Source organism: Leucoraja erinacea, chromosome 4 (genome assembly GCF_028641065.1).
Source record: "Leucoraja erinacea ecotype New England chromosome 4, Leri_hhj_1, whole genome shotgun sequence".
Lineage (NCBI taxonomy): Eukaryota > Metazoa > Chordata > Chondrichthyes > Rajiformes > Rajidae > Leucoraja > Leucoraja erinaceus.
Genome location: NC_073380.1, coordinates 82,185,625 through 82,202,494, shown reverse-complemented (window position 1 = coordinate 82,202,494; position 16,870 = coordinate 82,185,625). Strand labels below are relative to the sequence as shown.

General features: G+C 45.3%; 1 protein-coding gene across 1 annotated transcript in view; it reads left to right on the top strand.

Annotated features, from left to right (window-relative positions):
- The first annotated feature begins 1,618 nt into the window (after positions 1 to 1,618).
- The window catches only part of herpud2 (HERPUD family member 2), a 57,057-nt gene continuing 41,805 nt past the window's right edge, over positions 1,619 to 16,870 (top strand). Inside the window, exon 1 of the mRNA XM_055634668.1 lies at positions 1,619 to 2,115. Coding sequence (XP_055490643.1) covers positions 1,969 to 2,115 — 147 coding nt within the window. The 5' untranslated portion in view covers positions 1,619 to 1,968. The remainder of the gene's footprint in view (positions 2,116 to 16,870) is intronic.

Genomic DNA, 16,870 nt, shown 5'->3' with positions numbered 1-16,870 from the left:
GTTTGTTAGTACCTTGTGGAAACCAATATGGTCCATAATATGTCGGTGGATTATATGTTCGAGAATCTTGCATGGTATGGAGGTCAGTGAAACTGGGCGATAATTTGCAGGATTTTTCCTATCTCCTTTTTTATAGATTGGGTCAATGTTAGCATTCAGCCAATCTTATGGGAGTTCTCCACAATCTTCTGAAAAATATTTTGGAAGACTGGAGCTAAGCTTGCTGAACAATTCTTTAAAACTCTGGCTGCTATCTGGTCTGGCCCTGATGCCTTCTTTGGTTTTATTTCTTCCAATAATTTCTGCACCCCGTTCGTTGTTACCTTAAGATCTACAATTTTTGTAGTTTGTTGTGAGTTCAACGACAGGAATTCATCTAGGTTTTCTTCAGTAAAACCGTACAACACTGCAGGTTTAACACTTCGGCCTTGTCTGCTGCCAAAGATACTGTCTGCCCCATTGAGATTCCAAATACTTCTGATTTTAAACTTTCCCCTATCACATCATGGATGTATTCTTGATGCGCTGTCCCGATTTGTCTCTCAATTGAATGCCGAAATTTCTTAAAATCTGTCCATGCGGAAATTGACCCAAATTTTCTTGCTCTGTTAAAAAGCCTTTGTTTTTTCCTAATTGCACGCCTGATTGATGAATTTACCCATGGTAAATTATATCTGGTGGAACACATTTTTGACGGAATAAAACGGTCCCATGGCCCCGACAAGAACTTGTTTAAAATCAAACCACAGCGTTTTTATGGGGTGGAAGATTGCAACCTTCACGTGGTCCGCCCTGTTTCGACTAATGCAATCAACCCGACGTGCACAAACGGAAGATCAAATAGAACAAGAGGAAAAGCTTCCTTCTCGGTAGTCTACTTTGGCTGTCATCTTGGCTTGGACAATAACAGCATCATGGTACCTGGCGAAGGGGTGGTTTGGGTGGGAAGTGATGAGCTAACCAGGGAGTTGCGGAGGGAAGTGCTGACCACCTCGTCCCATTCTATGCTGTTTCTCCAGAACATCGTTCCGCTCCCCATTAAAAAAAAATAAATATTGTAACATCAAAACATTGGCAAGAGTAGCTCATCGTGTCCGCTCGACCCGTTCAATAATATGATCTTTCACCTCAGCGCCCATTTCCTGCACGAACCCAGATCCCTCGATTCCCGAACTATCTGAAAATCTCTGGCTTGATTTATGCGCAGTGACCGGTGCCACACCCTCTTGGGAAGAAAATTCCAAAGACTGAGCACGCTTTGAGTTTTCTCAATCGTCCTTCCCACCTGAAGCGTGAATGGCCGAGCGCAAAGTGTCCTGAGGAAGTGATCCAGGTCTTAGCTAGAACAAACTATTCCTCCCTCCCTCTCCGTGCGCCCGCCGCATCTATTCTACACTGTGACCCGTGAATCCTAGACGGGAACCACGGGTCATAGGATGGTATAGATGCGGTGGGTTGCACCGAGAGGATGTTTGATACATTCCGGGAAGGGAATCCCCGACTTGACGCCCGCCCACCCGCCCAGCGATCAGCTGACGCGAACTGTGGCGTCACGCACGCTCTGCGGGTCACCTGACTGCGGATTGTGCCGTCACGGCAGGGAAAGCAGCTCCAGTCAAAGATCAGTGGTGATGGCGGCGTGTGCGCGCGAGCGATTGCGCGTGGCAGGGGACGGAGCGGGCACGCGCGCGTGAATGCTCGTCACCGTGGAGACTGGAGCGGCGCGGAGGCAGAGCCGGAGCCGGAGCCGGAGCCGGGCGGGTGTGGGCCTGACCAAAGATACTTTGGGCCTGACAGCTGACAGACAGTAAACAAGAGGCCGTGGCGTCGGGCCCGCCCGCCGCCATGTAAGTGGGGCTGCGGGGAGATGAGCCGAGCCATGGAGGGGACGGCCGCCGACCGGGCTCTGTGAGTGTGAGGCCTCCGGGCCCAGGCCGCCGCCAGCGTTCCGCACGGGGAGTATGCGCCATGGAGCCGAGTGCGGCCGACAACCCGGTGACTCTTGTGATCAGAGCGCCCAACCAGAAGTACGATGACCAGACGGTGCGCTGCTTCCTCGACTGGACCGTGGGACGCCTCAAGAACCACCTGGCGCGGGTGTACCCGAGTCGCCCGGTGAGTGGGCCGCCCCTGCGCCGGGGTCGTCAACTTTCCCCCTGCCTAGGCTGCTTTTGGACGCCCCCGCATACCACCCGCTTGACCAATCCCCCTCGGGGAGTTCCCTTTCCCCCGCAGTCTCCACCTCTTCCCTGTAGGCGATTGCAGCCCCTCCTTCCTCACCCCTTCTCTGAGTGATCCAAACTGTCATTATCCTTTGCACGATTGCATCCTACACGCCCCTCTTTGGGTGGTCCCATGTCCTTTTAGGTGGGTGGGCTCTACTGAGGCACCGCTGATGCTTTACCAACCGTCAGACTCCTGATCAGGAAGGAACTGCAGATAGACACAAAATGCTGGAGTAACTCAGATGGATAGGCAGCATCTCTGGAGAGAAGGAATGGGTGACGTTTCGGGTCGAGACCCTTCTTCAGATGCTGGTTTGCAGCGAATATAGACACAAAATGCTGGAGTAACTCAACGGGACAAGCAGTATCTCTGGAGAGAGTCGAGTGTCATATTGTCATATGTCCCAGACAGAAATTCTTGCTTACTGCATCACAACAGAATATGTAAACATAGTACACTGTAAATAATGTGATAAACGAGAGAGGAAAAAAAAGTTCAGTGTGTGTATATATACACATACTCACATATGTTTTATATATATATATACACACACACATACTCAAAAATCAAACAATAACTGCAATAATAATAATAGAAATAATAATAATAATAGTCTATTATAATTCAGAGCTTATGAGGTTGTAGTGTTTAATAGCCCGATGGCTGTAGGGAAGAAGCTGTTCCTGAACCTGGACATTACAGTTCTCAGGCTCCTGTACCTCCTTAGCGATTGCAGTGGTGAGATGAGTGTGTGGCCAGGATGGTGTGGGTCTCTGATGAAGTGACTCTGGTAAATCCCTTCGAAGGTGGGGAGTCAAGAGCCGGTGATGGACTGGGCAGTGTTCACGACATTTTGTGAATGGGTGATGTTACGGGTTGTCTAGAGAAGGGTCTCGATCCAAAACGTCACCCATTCCTTCTCTCCAGAGATGCTGCCTGTCTCCAACATTTTGTGTTTATCCTAAACAGGAATGTCATGGTTCTTCTCTGGAGTGGGCAGAACTGGCTTTCCAGTGCCACTTGTGTTGGTACTTACTCCTCAATGAGGTCTTGTCGTTATACCCAGGTGGCAAATGAGAGTGGGTCAGAGATGACATCACAGCTGCTTGTGGTCTCCCATGGTTTGGTCCTCTCCCCAACAAGGCTTGCTGTGAGCTTGAATCTGAGGTCATATTTCTTACTCTGACTTTGTCCTTGACAGTAAGCATTGTTTATTCTTTTTTAGTGAAGTCTGTGAAAGGGTGGGACATTTGTTCCCAATCTGCCATCAGTAATATGAAGACCAAAATCTCTTATAATTTTTAAGCTTCTTTTTTCAAGATGTCAATACAGATAAATTATAATTGAGAGTTAAAAAGATTGATTATAATGAGGCATGCAAGGTTTCCTCCTTGAAAGAATTGTTTGAATTGGAAATGGTATAATAAGTTGAAAAGAAGGATGTACTGTAAACCTGAGCAAATGTGATGTGTAGTTGGGGAAAGTACCCAGGAGGGCTTGGTTTAGGTGAGAATGGTTTAGTAGGGAGTGGTCTCTGCGGAATGCGGTGGGGAAGGGAAGATGTGACCAGTGGTAGAATCACATTGGATGTGGCGGATATGTCTGAGAATGATGTTATGTGTTTATATTGCAGGCAGGTAGGACTAAGGGAAAATAATTGTTCGGCATGGACTTGTAGGGCCGAGATGGCCTGTTTCCGTGCTGTAATTGTTATATGGTTATATGATGTGTTAGATGCGGAGGCTGGTGGGGTGAAACGTAAGGATCAGGGAACCTATATCCTTATTCTGTTTGCGGGTGGGGGAAGGAGAGCGGTTCCATAGGATGAAGAAGAGATGTGTGGGATCCATCCATGAAACCACATTTACTATGGAAAGAGGACATCTGAGATATCCTTGAATGGAAAATCTCACCTTGGGAGTAGATACGGCTTAGACGGAGAGTAGGGAATAGCATCTTTGTAAGAGGCAGGATTGGAGAAGGCATAGTCTCTGTAAGTCAATGGGTTTGTAGTAAACATCAGTCTATCTCCTTTGATGAAGGCAGAGAGATCAATAAAAGGGAGAGAGGTGTCAGAGATAATCCAAGTGAATTTGAGGTGGAAGTGAGTCTTAACGTTAATGAAATCAACGAGTTCTGCATGAGTGCAGGAGCGATGCAGTATTCGGTGTAGAGGATAAATAGTTGGGGCATGGTGCCAGTGTACGTTTGGAACATGGACCATGCAATGTAACGGGGAAAAAAGCAAGCATAACTGAGCCCATGTGAGTGTCCATGGCTAACACCTTTGACTTTAAGGAAGGCAGAGGAGCAAAAGAGAAGTTTTTTTTTATTTTTTTATTTATTTTTTATTAGAAGTACGGTAAATTACAATACTACACAGCACATATATCTTAATACATTTTTTGTACCGCCTCATTTTTTTTGAGCTTTAAGAAAAAGATAGAAGTAAGGAAGTAAAGAAAGTGCGCAAGAGTCGTGAAGTGCAAGAGTGTTGGGAAAAGAAAGCCCCTTAGAAAAGAAGTTAGAGAAGGAAGTAAAGTGAGAAAGTAGACCCTAGAAAAGAAAGAAAAAGGAAGTAGGAACAATCGCTCTATTATAACATTAAACTCCGCAGAAAGGGGACTACCAACCAAGTCTGTTTTTGTTGTTTTACCTCCCGTTACCAGGTCTTGGTACCATTCTTTTATTTATTTTTTAAATTACTATTGCACCTCATACTTGTAATAGGTCCAGAAACATAGACCACGTCTTTTGGAATTGGTCTGCTTTACCTGCTAAGAGGAATCTCATCTCTTCCAGATGTAATGTTTCAAACATATTTGATATCCACATTTTTATTGTTGGTGTGGGCGCATTTTTCCAGAATTTAAGTATAAGCTTTTTTCCCGTTATTAGCCCGTAATTGAATAAATTCTTCTGAAACACGTTTAGTTCGGGGTTACCTTCCGATATTCCAAAAGAGAAGTTGTTGAGGATGCTGAAGTTCCACCAGGCAGAGGAGAGTGTTACTAGAGGTATTAATTGGGCCTCTGTTCAAGGAAGAACCACGGGACCTTGATACCTTCCAGGTGGAGAATGGAGATGTAAAAGGACTGTCTATTCGGGGAAGAAATTGTATCCACTGTAGTTTAGAAGAATGAAAGGCTAAAATATAAGATTTTGAATGCCCAAAGACAGGGAAAATGCATAAAGAAAAAAAATCAGAAAGTGAGGTATTAGAATCAATAAAAATGTTTTCTTATTTCATACGGAGATGAGGTGGCTGTCTAAGCAGGTGGCTCTCAAGATGGTGAAAGTGCAGTCTGAAGGTATTACGGCAGAGATGGATACTTAATATCCATGATATTGTTTGGGAATTGCTCTGCCAAGGACAAGAAGGCTCTGCTGAGAGTAGTGCGTTCGGACGAACGCACTATGGGAACGTCACTCACCCCCTGCAGGAACTATACAACAGGAGGTGCAACTCCAGAGCAAACAAAATCATGAGAGGCCCCTTCCACCCCTGCAACGGACTGTTCCAGCTGCTACGGTCAGGCAAACGCCTCCGTTGCCATACGGTGAGAACAGAGAGGTTGAGAAGGAGTTTCTTCCCAGAGGCAATTCGGACTGTAAACGCCTATCTCACCAGGGACTAACTCTACAGAACGTTTTTCCTTCTATTATTTATTATGTAAAAGAATATGTGTGTTATGATTGTGTTTATAATTTGTTTGGTTGTTTTGTTGTTTGTCTTTTGCACAAAAAATCCGCGAGCATTGCCACTTTCATTTCACTGCACATCTCGTATGTGTATGTGACAAATAAACTTGACTTGACTTGACTTGACTTGACTTAATAAAGCGAACCATAGATGGAAATTGTTTTCTATACGTTGTATCCTGTCTAAAGATCTTGTGCACTGATTTACAGAATTTCCAAGCATTGAAACAAGGCTGCTCCCACCCCATGCCTTAATGTTTCTTCGACATGTACTCACTACAATTCTTGGATATTGTAGATTTGCTTCTCTAGCTATGTGTTTGCAACTTTTATCATGATTGAATTTGGTACTTGCTACTCAACTATCTCAGCGTCATATCCTGTCCAACTCAGATTCTGGTTACGGACAAACAGACGCATAGCATGGTCTTGAATGTTTTTGTCTAAGTATGTTCTCATCTAGTATTGCCATAAATGAGTCATGCAAGGAATTTGAGATAGTGCTTAACAATTTTGGCAATAGTTCAGAAGTCGTTTGCTGAAGAGGCTCGATGCAAGTATTCAAATCCAAAACAAAAAAATGCAAGTTGTGCATTCATGCATGGGTAATGTTCGAGTGCAGTGAAGAAATTGGGTATTAAATTGCACAAGACATCTACAATTTCATTTTTTAATAAAAATACGTTGCTTTAATCTCAAAATCCATTGTGAACCAATACAATCAGTTGCCATTTATGGAAAACAAACATTGGTTTTCCCTGAGAAATTAAATGAATCAGAGAACCTTGATACTTATTGCTTTGACCATAATCAGTTTTGTGGACATGCATGGTATCAGGTAAAATACGCTTAAATTGAAATACAGTTTTGTAGGCGACCATTCAAGTTTAAGATTTTCTGTGCCATTGGGAAGATTTCACTTGGATAAACTTTGTGGAACGTCTACCTGGTTGAGTATGCGTGACAATGGAAAAATAGCGCAGAATAGTTTCTGCGTTTTTTTGCAGAATCTAGTAAATCTTATCGGAGAATGTTCCGTTTAAGTCTTGATGTCTAAGTTGCATGGTTGCCTGTTCTGTGGCTATTCGCCTTCTTCACGTCAGCATTATCAACGTTTGAATCAGTTTAGGTGTTGGAATTGACTGAGTTCCACTTTTCTATGAAGTCATTCTTGACAGAATCCATTCAGAGCTTCCTTGGTTTCTCAGCTTCTTGCTCCATACACTGATGCACTCTGGGCCTTCAATGACTTGTCAAAATAAAGAAATTGTGCTACCTCAGATAGATACAAAGTGCTGGAGTAACTCAGCGAATCAGGCAACATCGATAGAGAAAAAGGATGGGTGATGTTTTGGGTCATGACCCTACTTGAAGATCACTGCCTGACCTGTTGAGTTACTCCAGCACTTTGTATCTACTATAAATTTTGCTACCTCGACATTACTCCATCTCCCCCGCTCCCTTCGAGTAGAAGATACAGAAACTTGAAAGCGCAATTTAGTTAGGGTACTATCCAATTCAAAAGTTAGGGTACTATCCAACTCGAAAGTTAGGGTACTATCCAATTCACCTCTACTGCATTGCAGGTATTGGACTTTGTCTCTAGAACTGGTATGCTGCAATGCTGAGAGCTATATTTTGCACTCTGTACCATTTGCTTTGTTCTACCTATTGTATTTGAGTTCGGCTTGAGTGTATCCATGTATAGTATTATCTGATTTAATTAGACACCATGCAAAGCAAAGCTCTTCACTGTGCCTCAGTATGCACAACAATAAACCTAAACGGAATGGTGTTTAAGCAGTCTCTATTTTAGAAATGTGCCAAAAAACAATATTTACAGTAGTCTATCTTGGATCTTTATATCTGTTTTTCTTCCAACCATCTATACATAATCAAAACTCTGATCTTGTTATCTTCCGGCATGGCGGTCATTCTATTTGCGCAAAAATGGTACGCGATAGTGCTACGACTTTTCACCAGCTTAACTCACCATTTTCCTATGCTGCGATTGCACCAAGCTTCATTCTGATTGGTGGAAGCTGGTAAGAGATATCAAGGTTTAAAAATCTTAATAACCGCGCGTGCGCAGATCGATTGCCTCTCCTGCCATTCAGCGCCGCGCGGATTGGTCCCTTCTACTGTCACTCTGCAGGACGGTCCACGCCATCGTATCTTTACTGCAGCTGCGGGAGGATCTGGATGGCCGGCGGAGGTCTCCAACCGGACACAATTTTCAGAGGGAGGGACCGGAAATGGCCCAGCCCAGCCCAGCGCGGAGTCGGAGATGGCGCCTATGTCGCCAAACGGAAAGGGGAGACTCTGATCCCGTCGGAGGAGAGCGACTAGCGAAGCGGCCAGTGGCGAGCGACCTGCGCCCGCTGTGAGTCCCCATCACACCGCGGTCCCCTCTGGTCCTCCTCCTCCTCACTGGCTCCTGCCCCTCCCCCGTGATATCGCACTCTCCCCCATGGCTCTTCCCTGTCTTTTCTCCGAGCTCTCTCCCCCCCCCCCCCCCCCCTGTCCCCACATCCCTCCCCTCTGCCCCCCTGCCCACACACCACACCACCCCCACACCCGACCCCCCCCCCCCACATTTTAAGTTTTGATCCCCACTGTGCTTGGAATTACAGTGCTGGATTTTATTTATTTTTGGTTAAAAGCATGATTTAATAGGCTGTAGTGTGTTTGCACCAATGCAATGAAGCTGCCTACCTATCACCTACAGTATTTATTAGGTTGACTGAAGCAAGTAAATTATACCAGGCCTCTCTAATTTTTCTGCTCTGAGTTGAGTAATTAGTCATTGCCCGTTCCTTTGGTAGAATTGACTTTTGTGAGAATGTAATTTAATCCCAAAAGTTGTCTGGCTGTATTCTGTAACCACAATTGAGAACCTGATGGATGTTCGTGCATTGGAAAATAAACGCGTTTGTTGTGAGGCAGTGAACATGGATAGTAGTCAATTGACCAAATGAACAAGATCTTTCTATTCCAAGTATTAAAAGTATTCTATTTGGCAAGGTTATGAGAGCCTTTTTACATTTGATTTGTGTCTAATTCTTGATAATTTTCTGGTATTGAACTACTTGTTTGACTTTGAAGGACGAGGGTCAGTAGATTAAATGTTATCACAAACGGGTGAATATATTGAGGGGTGCTTTATTCAAAATTAGGCAACTGGCATATCCTTGTTCCTTTCCTTTATTAGGCGACACAGTGGCACAGCTAGAAGCGACCTGGGTTCAATCCTGGCCTTGTGTGCTGTCTGTGTTGAGTTGGCACATTCTCAGTGTTACCGTGTGTCGGTTTTCTCTGGGTGCTACAGTTTCCTCCCACATCTCCAAATATGTTAGGGTTTGTTGGTCTATTGGCCTCTCACTGTAAATTGCTCCTGGCATGTAGGGAAGCAAAAGTGGGATAACATAGAATTAGTGTGAATTGGTGATCGAAGGTAGGCATGAACTTGGTGGGCCAAAGAGCCTATTTCTAGAGCCTAATCAGATGCTGAAGTTTGTGAGGCAGTTGAACTTGACAGTTAGAAAGAAAGATATTTAAAACTTTTATTTGTTCTAGAATTTTAAGAGTACCTTCAACCTATTTTGTTCAACAACAGTTTTCATCATGTCTGGGGATGGATATGATGCCCCATGTGAATGTAAATGTTATGTTAAAAGTGCAGCTCTGACGGATACCATAATTATCCACTTTCTTTTTGTCCTACTCGGTCAGCTACTGTTGAGCAGGTTTGTTCACAGTACCAGGACTTTGAAAAGTTTGTTTTGAGAGCAGCTTTTGACAATGTTAACTGCATCAGCTGATTTCTCGAATAGTCCTTCATAAACTCTGTTTTACTCGTGTCACATACATTCTTCTATTTGGATATGAAATGCATTTAGCTTCTATTTGGATATGTCTGCTTGAACCTGACTTTCCAGAACTCTGTGAGCCCAAATCCTCTCCCTATCTCCACCACCTAATCCCTATTCCATATCTGCTTCCACTTCAGACCATCTGCAGCTAAAGTGCTCACTTGTCTTTCCTGAGCTAGGTTCTACAATGGACTACTACAATGCCACCAAGTTTCTTAATTCGCTCTCAAGGTCCATCCTGTGGATTATTCAGCAGTCTTTAAGTTATTTTAGATCGGGAACAGTATTTAATTGCAACAAGCAAAAAGAAATGTGGTCTTCCAAAACTCCCCTCTTTAAAATTAAAACGATGCAGATTAAGGGATGAATGGACAAAAATGTATCATGGATGTTGTTGGCTGAGAGAAAGCAGAATATTTCTGGTAGTTAAGACGTCAGAAGCCAGGTCTCAGATTGCAAGGTAAGAATAAAGGGCAGAAGTGTTCTGAGGCCTTGGAATTTAGTTTCAGGGCATTTGAGACATTAAGAATTAGGTGGCATTTTGGATGAGAGAAATGAATATGGGATGGATTGGTGGGGATGGTGGGTAATTATGCCTACATCTTCCTGTATCATGGTGATCTGATTAGCTCAGTGAAGGAGGCTCCATGCTGGACTACAGTGAAGTGGCCTAATCGCAATCGGTCCTGCATACTTTTGTCTTGACCGACAATCCTCTCTTCTTTAGACTTTTCTATTAGCAGCTTTTTACTCGGTGTCAGACATTTATTTAACCGTTCTTCGTATCGTTTAAGCCTTTTCTGTTGTTCATCTATTTGTCTTCTGAAGTCACCTTTCTGGTTCTTCATCAAGAAGTAGGATCTATATTGTCTTTGCAATACAACAGTGGCTTTGATTTGCGCTCTATATAGATTTCTTGCTTCATAAGCAACGTAGTGAGACTGCACTACAATTGCTATATATTTCAGTTTGAGGAAGTCTTTCCTATATCCTCAAACTCAACAGCGATAAGACAGAATTCCTCCTCATAGGCTCCAAAGCCACACTCAGCAAAATCAATAACCCCACTCTCACCATCGACGGCACCACTGTCTCCCCATCTCCCCAGGCCCGCAACCTTGGCGTGATCTTTGATTCCACCCTCTCCCTTGAGCCTCACATCCGCCATGTCATTAAAACCTCCTTCTTTCATCTCCGCAACATCGCCAAACTCAGACCCTCTCTCACATCTCCCGCTGTTGAAAGACTCATCCATGCCTTCATCTCCTCCCGACTGGACTATTGCAACTCACTTCTCCTTGGCATCAGCTCCACCTACATCAACCGACCCCAACTGGTCCAGAACACAGCCGCCCGACTCATCACCCACACCAAATCCTGGCATCACATCACTCCAGTCCTCAAACAACTTCACTGGCTTCCCATCTCCCACCGGATCACCTACAAAATCCTTATCCTCACCTACAAAGCCCTCCACCATCCTGCCTTCATCTCCTCCCGACTGGACTATTATCTCACTGACCTCCTCTCCCCCTACCAACCCTCACAGTCCCTCAGATCCACATCAGCCGGTCTCCTCTCCATCCACAAGTCCAACCTCCGCAGTTTTGGGGATAGAGCCTTCTCCAGGGCAGCTCCCAGGCTCTGGAACTCCCTCCCCCAACTGATCCGCAATTCCGTGTCCCTCACCATCTTCCAGTCCTGCCTCAAGACCCATCTCTTCACTATCCTTAGCCTCACGTCTCCCTCCCTTTTCATCTGTGCATTAATTGCCTCATATTGTGTTTTGAATTGAATTCTGTCTTTACTTTGTGTACTAGTCATGTCTCTACTATTTATTTCATTCCCCTTACATGTCTTTCCTCTACCTGCTAAATTTTTGTAAGGTGTCCTTGAGACTCTTGAAAGGCGCCCATAAATAAAATGTATTATTATTATTATTATATCGTTTAGGCCTTTTGTATCATTTAAGCCTTTTCTGTTGTTCATCTATTTGTCCACTTAAGTCACATCTTTGGTTCTTCATCAAGAAGTAAGATCTATATTGTCTTTGCAATACAACCGTGGCTTTGATTTGTGCTCTGTATAGTTTTCTTGCTTTATAAGCACGGTAGTGAGACTGCACTATAACTGCTGTATAATTCAGTTGGAGGAAGTCTTTCCTATATCGTTTAAGCCTTTTGTATCGTTTCAGCCTTTTCTGTTGTGCCTCTATTTGTCTTCTTAAGTCTTTCCTATACCAACTCATACGGAGTACTGACTGCACTTTTATAGTAGCTGTCTTTTGCTTAACCCCCTGCCTAACCACCATACTCTTGTAGGCAGCCTGAATGGTAATAGTTGCATACCTCATTGACTGATATTGCACAAACTGGGAATGCCCTATTTTGCATGCTTTGTACCATCTCTGGATCAAAATGACTGCTTGTCGCATAGCTCTGTAGCGTACCCTTAATCGGTAACCATGGTATGCAGCTTGCAGAGTGACTACAGCCGCCTTTTGCATCAAGAAATGTTTTCTTGTAATGCACATCATTATGAATGACTTAATATGGCGTGCTGCCTTGATTTTCTCAACTGATTCTCTGGCTTTTATCCCGCGCTAGAAGGCCTGAATACAAACCACTGCTTTTCTCAAACTATTATAATGTCTCACTTGGACATTTCTTATCTGGCAAGCTCTGTATCGTTGCTGTACCGCAATGGCAGACCAGTGTAGTTTCTTGAAATACTGATACTGTTTATGCATCTGATAATAAATAATAAAGTATGACCTTGGAAGATTTGTGCATGCACCGCAATTGCTTTCGAACAACCATCCCTCGGTAGGCAGCCTGAAGCAGCACAACACTGTACCTTCATATAAGTTTTGCAATCACTTTCCATTTGAAGGTGTGCCCTATAATGGGTTTGTACTATTAAAGCTGCCAATCTCATTGCCCTGTATAGACAGTATACTCTGTGCATTCTAAATGCTGCATGTGTTACCGTTGCTGCCTTCTGTTTGTTCTGGATCTCTCTCCGTACCTTCATACCCTTGAATGCAGCTTGAATAGTTAGGGTTGCCCTCTGGATGGCAATTTTCCGTTGCCTTTTTTTCCTTTGCCTTTTACCTTTGGCCTTTTGCGCTTGACCTTCGTCACTTGGCACTTGACTTTTGTCACTTTGCTCTTGATGTTTGTCACTTAGCACCTCCCGTTTATCCTTTGAGGGACTCCCTGCCCTCTTTAGTTCAGGCTCCATGCCTCTGGATGCCCTTAGAGGTTTTGGTGAGAAATGAGCCATTAATGCCTCCTTACACTCCTTGTACATTTTATCCATGGGCTTTGCTGGCCGCAGTAATGTATGTGTGATAACCCTCTCTTCCTAAGCCTAATATGAACCATGATCTCTTCTTTTCTACAGTGATATTGGAAATGAACGAAGCCTCCAAGACTTCAGTCCATTTCTCAAAATTACACCCAGAATCTAACTGAGGCAACTTCCCTGCCATTTAAAAAGCCATGCTACCTGTTGCTATTCAGGTGCCTTATATTGTGTTCTCTCATTGTGTTTTCTGCCTTGGACTTAATCCTTTTACATTTTAAGAGATTATCCAGCTCACTGACTATTACTTAATCTTATAATAATAGATTTATACTAATAACCAACATTTCAGGTTAATGCCAACTAGAACATTTTAAACCATATTCCTTCTATGCATACAGATTTACTATTAATGACAGTGACCAATGCATTACATTCAAACATTCCTGCTTTTATTGTGAAGGAATAGTGAATAACGCATAACATTCAAACAGTGCTTTTATTGTGAAGGATTTCACTGGTCCAGCTTGTCGGCCTATGGACTCCGGTGCATCCTCGACTTCTCGAGCTGTCCCCACCGGCACATTTGCTGCTGACCTCACCGGTCCTCCGCTACTGCTTTCGCTAGCTCCCCCGGGCCTCACCTTACTTTCAAACACTGCTGGCCACTCCAGACCACTGCTGCTGCCTCTGGCTCAGCCGTTGCTGTTGCCTCCACTGGCTCACTGCCAAGTCGACTCCCGCTGCTCCGCTGCTGTCTCCCATGGACGCCCTGCGGAAGGTAAGTCTCTGGCTCCCCGCTGTTCCGCCCGTCGAGGCTCCACAGCGCGGCCTCACTCTGCTGGGCCCCGCTGCTCGGCTCGTCGCCGGCTCTCGTGGACACCCTGCGGAAGGTGAGTTGCTGCTCGTTATTGTTGCTAGTCCCCGCTGCTCCAAGCATCAGGACTGTGCGCTGCCGTCGGGGCTGGCTAAGCGCTGTGTCCCGCTTCTCTCGGACGGCTTTCTCCCGTGACTGGGCTTTCTCCGCTTTCGGCTTCTCTCCGCTTCTCTCGCGGGGCCTGGCCCGCTTTTAGGCTCACGGTCGGGGTGACTCTGCTCCCGACTGGGCTTCCTCTACTTTCACCCCCCACCGGGCTGACTGCTCCCGGCCGGGCTGAAGACTCGGCTTGTCGGTGGCTTCTCCGGACCTGTCCGTGGCCTACATGGTACTAGGCCCTCACCCAACGTCTGTGGCTGCTGCTTGGGCCTGGCTGTGGGCTGCACAACCCTGGAATACGAGTACAGGTACAACGAAGTGGAGTTTAGCGTCTGGTCATAGCGCAAGATAGTAGAAATAAAAATACTGGTTAACAATGTGTGGACTGTGGATGAATTAAACATGGTACATAGGCAAATAAATGTATACAAATGGGAGAGTATAAAGATATCTAGTGACGGGACTGTGAGTTCAGCAGTGTAATGGTGTTATTGAAAAAGCTGTTCCTCAGCCTGCTTGTGCGAGACCTGAGTCTCATGTACCGCCTCCCTGATGGGAGGAGGGAAAATAGTCCATGGCTAGGGTGAGAGGGGTCCGTGATGATTTTCCCGGCCCGTCTCAGACACCGTTTGCGGTGGAGGGCATCCATGGCAGGGAGCAGGGCACCGATGATGTGCTGCGTGGTTTTCACCACCCGTTGCAGTGCCTTCCTGTCAGCTGTGGTGCAGCTGCTGTACCATACCGTGAAGCAGGTGGCCAGGATGCTTTCGATGGTACAGCGGTAGAGGTTGGACAGGACCTGAGGGGACAGGTGAGCTTTCTTAAATCTCCTCAGAAAGTAAAGGCTCTGCTGCGCCTTTTTGTTAAGTTTGGTGGTATTGAGGGACCAGGACAGATCCTCAGAGATGTGTACCCCGAGGAATTTGTAGTTGGAGACGCGCTCCACCTCAGTCCCGTTTATGTGGATGGGGGTATGTCTGCCACCTCTGGTCTTCCTGAAGTCAACGATGATTTCCTTCGTCTTCTTTGAGTTGAGGATGAGGTTATTATTGGTACACCAGGCTGCCGCTATAGGCTGATTCGTTGTTGTCCCTGATCAGTCCTACCACCGTGGTGTCATCGGCAAATTTTATGATGGCCTTGGAGCGATACTTAGGGACGCAGTCATGGGTGAAGAGGGTGTAGAGGAGAGGGCTGAGCACACAGTGTTAGAGTGGAGGATGTGAGGTTGTTGATCCTAACAGACTGTGGTCTGTTGGTGAGGAAATCCAGTGTCCAATTGCAGAGGCAGGTGGTGATGCCAAGTCCGCTGAGTTTGGTGATCAAGCTGGCGGGGATGACAGTGTTAAAGGCGGAGTTGAAGTCGATGAACAACAACCTGATGTAGGAGTTGTTGTTGTCCAGGTGGGTCAGGGCAGAGTGTAGTGCCGCAGATATGGCATCCTCTGTAGACCTGTTGGGCCGGTAGGCAAACTGATGGGGGTCCAGTGTGGGGGGGAGGCTGGCTTTGAGGTGAGCCAAGATCAGCCACTTAAAGCACTTCGCGATGACAGGGGTGAGTGCCACTGGGCGGAAGTCGTTGAGACTCCCTGGAGCTGACTGTTTGGGCACTGGCACAATGGTTGAGGTCTTGAGGCAAGTAGGGACGACACCCTGGGCCAGTGACAGGTTGAAAATGTCAGTGAAGACCAGGGATAGTTGTCCAGCACATGCCCTGAGCACACGCCCGGGGATGCCATCGGGGCCGGCAGCTTTGTGCTCATTCACTTTGTTCAGTGCGCCTTGTACAGCAGAGGTGGAGAGACTGAGGGGTTGTTCATTCGGGGGTGGGGCAGCTTTGATGGCTGGTGTTTTGTTGTCCCTGTCAAAACGAGCATAGAAGTAGTTTAGCTCATCAGGAAGGGAGGCGTTGTCTGAGGGGGAGGGGGGTGTTAACTTTATTGTAGTCGGCAATGGACTTGATGCCTTGCCACAAGCGTCTGGGGTCGCAGTTGTTTTGAAAATGCTCCTCGATCTGCTGTTTGTATTTGAGTTTTGCGCTCCTGATTCCCTTTTTCAGGTTGGCCCTGGATGAGCTGTATCCCTCAGCGTCGCCGGATATAAAAGCGGCATCGCGAGCCTTGAGCAAGAGTCTGACCTCTCTGCTCATCCACGGCTTCTGATTAGGGAAGGTCTTTATTTGTTTGTGGGTTGTGACATTGTCGGTGCAGAATTTTACGTAGTCCAAAACGGATGAAGTGTTTGTGTTAATGTCCACTTGAGAGTCAAAGGTGGCCTGAGTGGCAAACACAGTGGCAAACAGGCGAACATGCATTCAAATTAAGAAAACATTCTCTAGTTATGCTATTCCATACTTTCTACTATCCTCAGCTGTCTTTTACCTTTGCAACAAAATTTTATTTAATTGTCTTTCTTAATGTAGTGTAAAATGCTTTCTTAATGTAGTGTAAAAATCTGAACAAAGAAAGTGTATGCGACATGCTTGTTAACTGTAACTTGCAAGGCATGGGTTTAATTACAGTGCACCAAGTTAATTTGGTCTGGAAATAGACTTTCAAATATCTGGACAAAAAGACTCAAGTGCCATTGAATTATTCTGTGCAATGGGCTTTGCCTGAATGCAGCATTCGATTTTAATTCTGAACATATTTTCTTTCAATAGATAAACAATTTTTTTACCTTGATTCCACAAAGTTTTCATAATTCCACAATGGTGGGTTACACCAAAAGTTGAGAAAACTTCCTACAAATGTTGCTTGTTAAAATAAATTTGTATAAATTTGAGTTT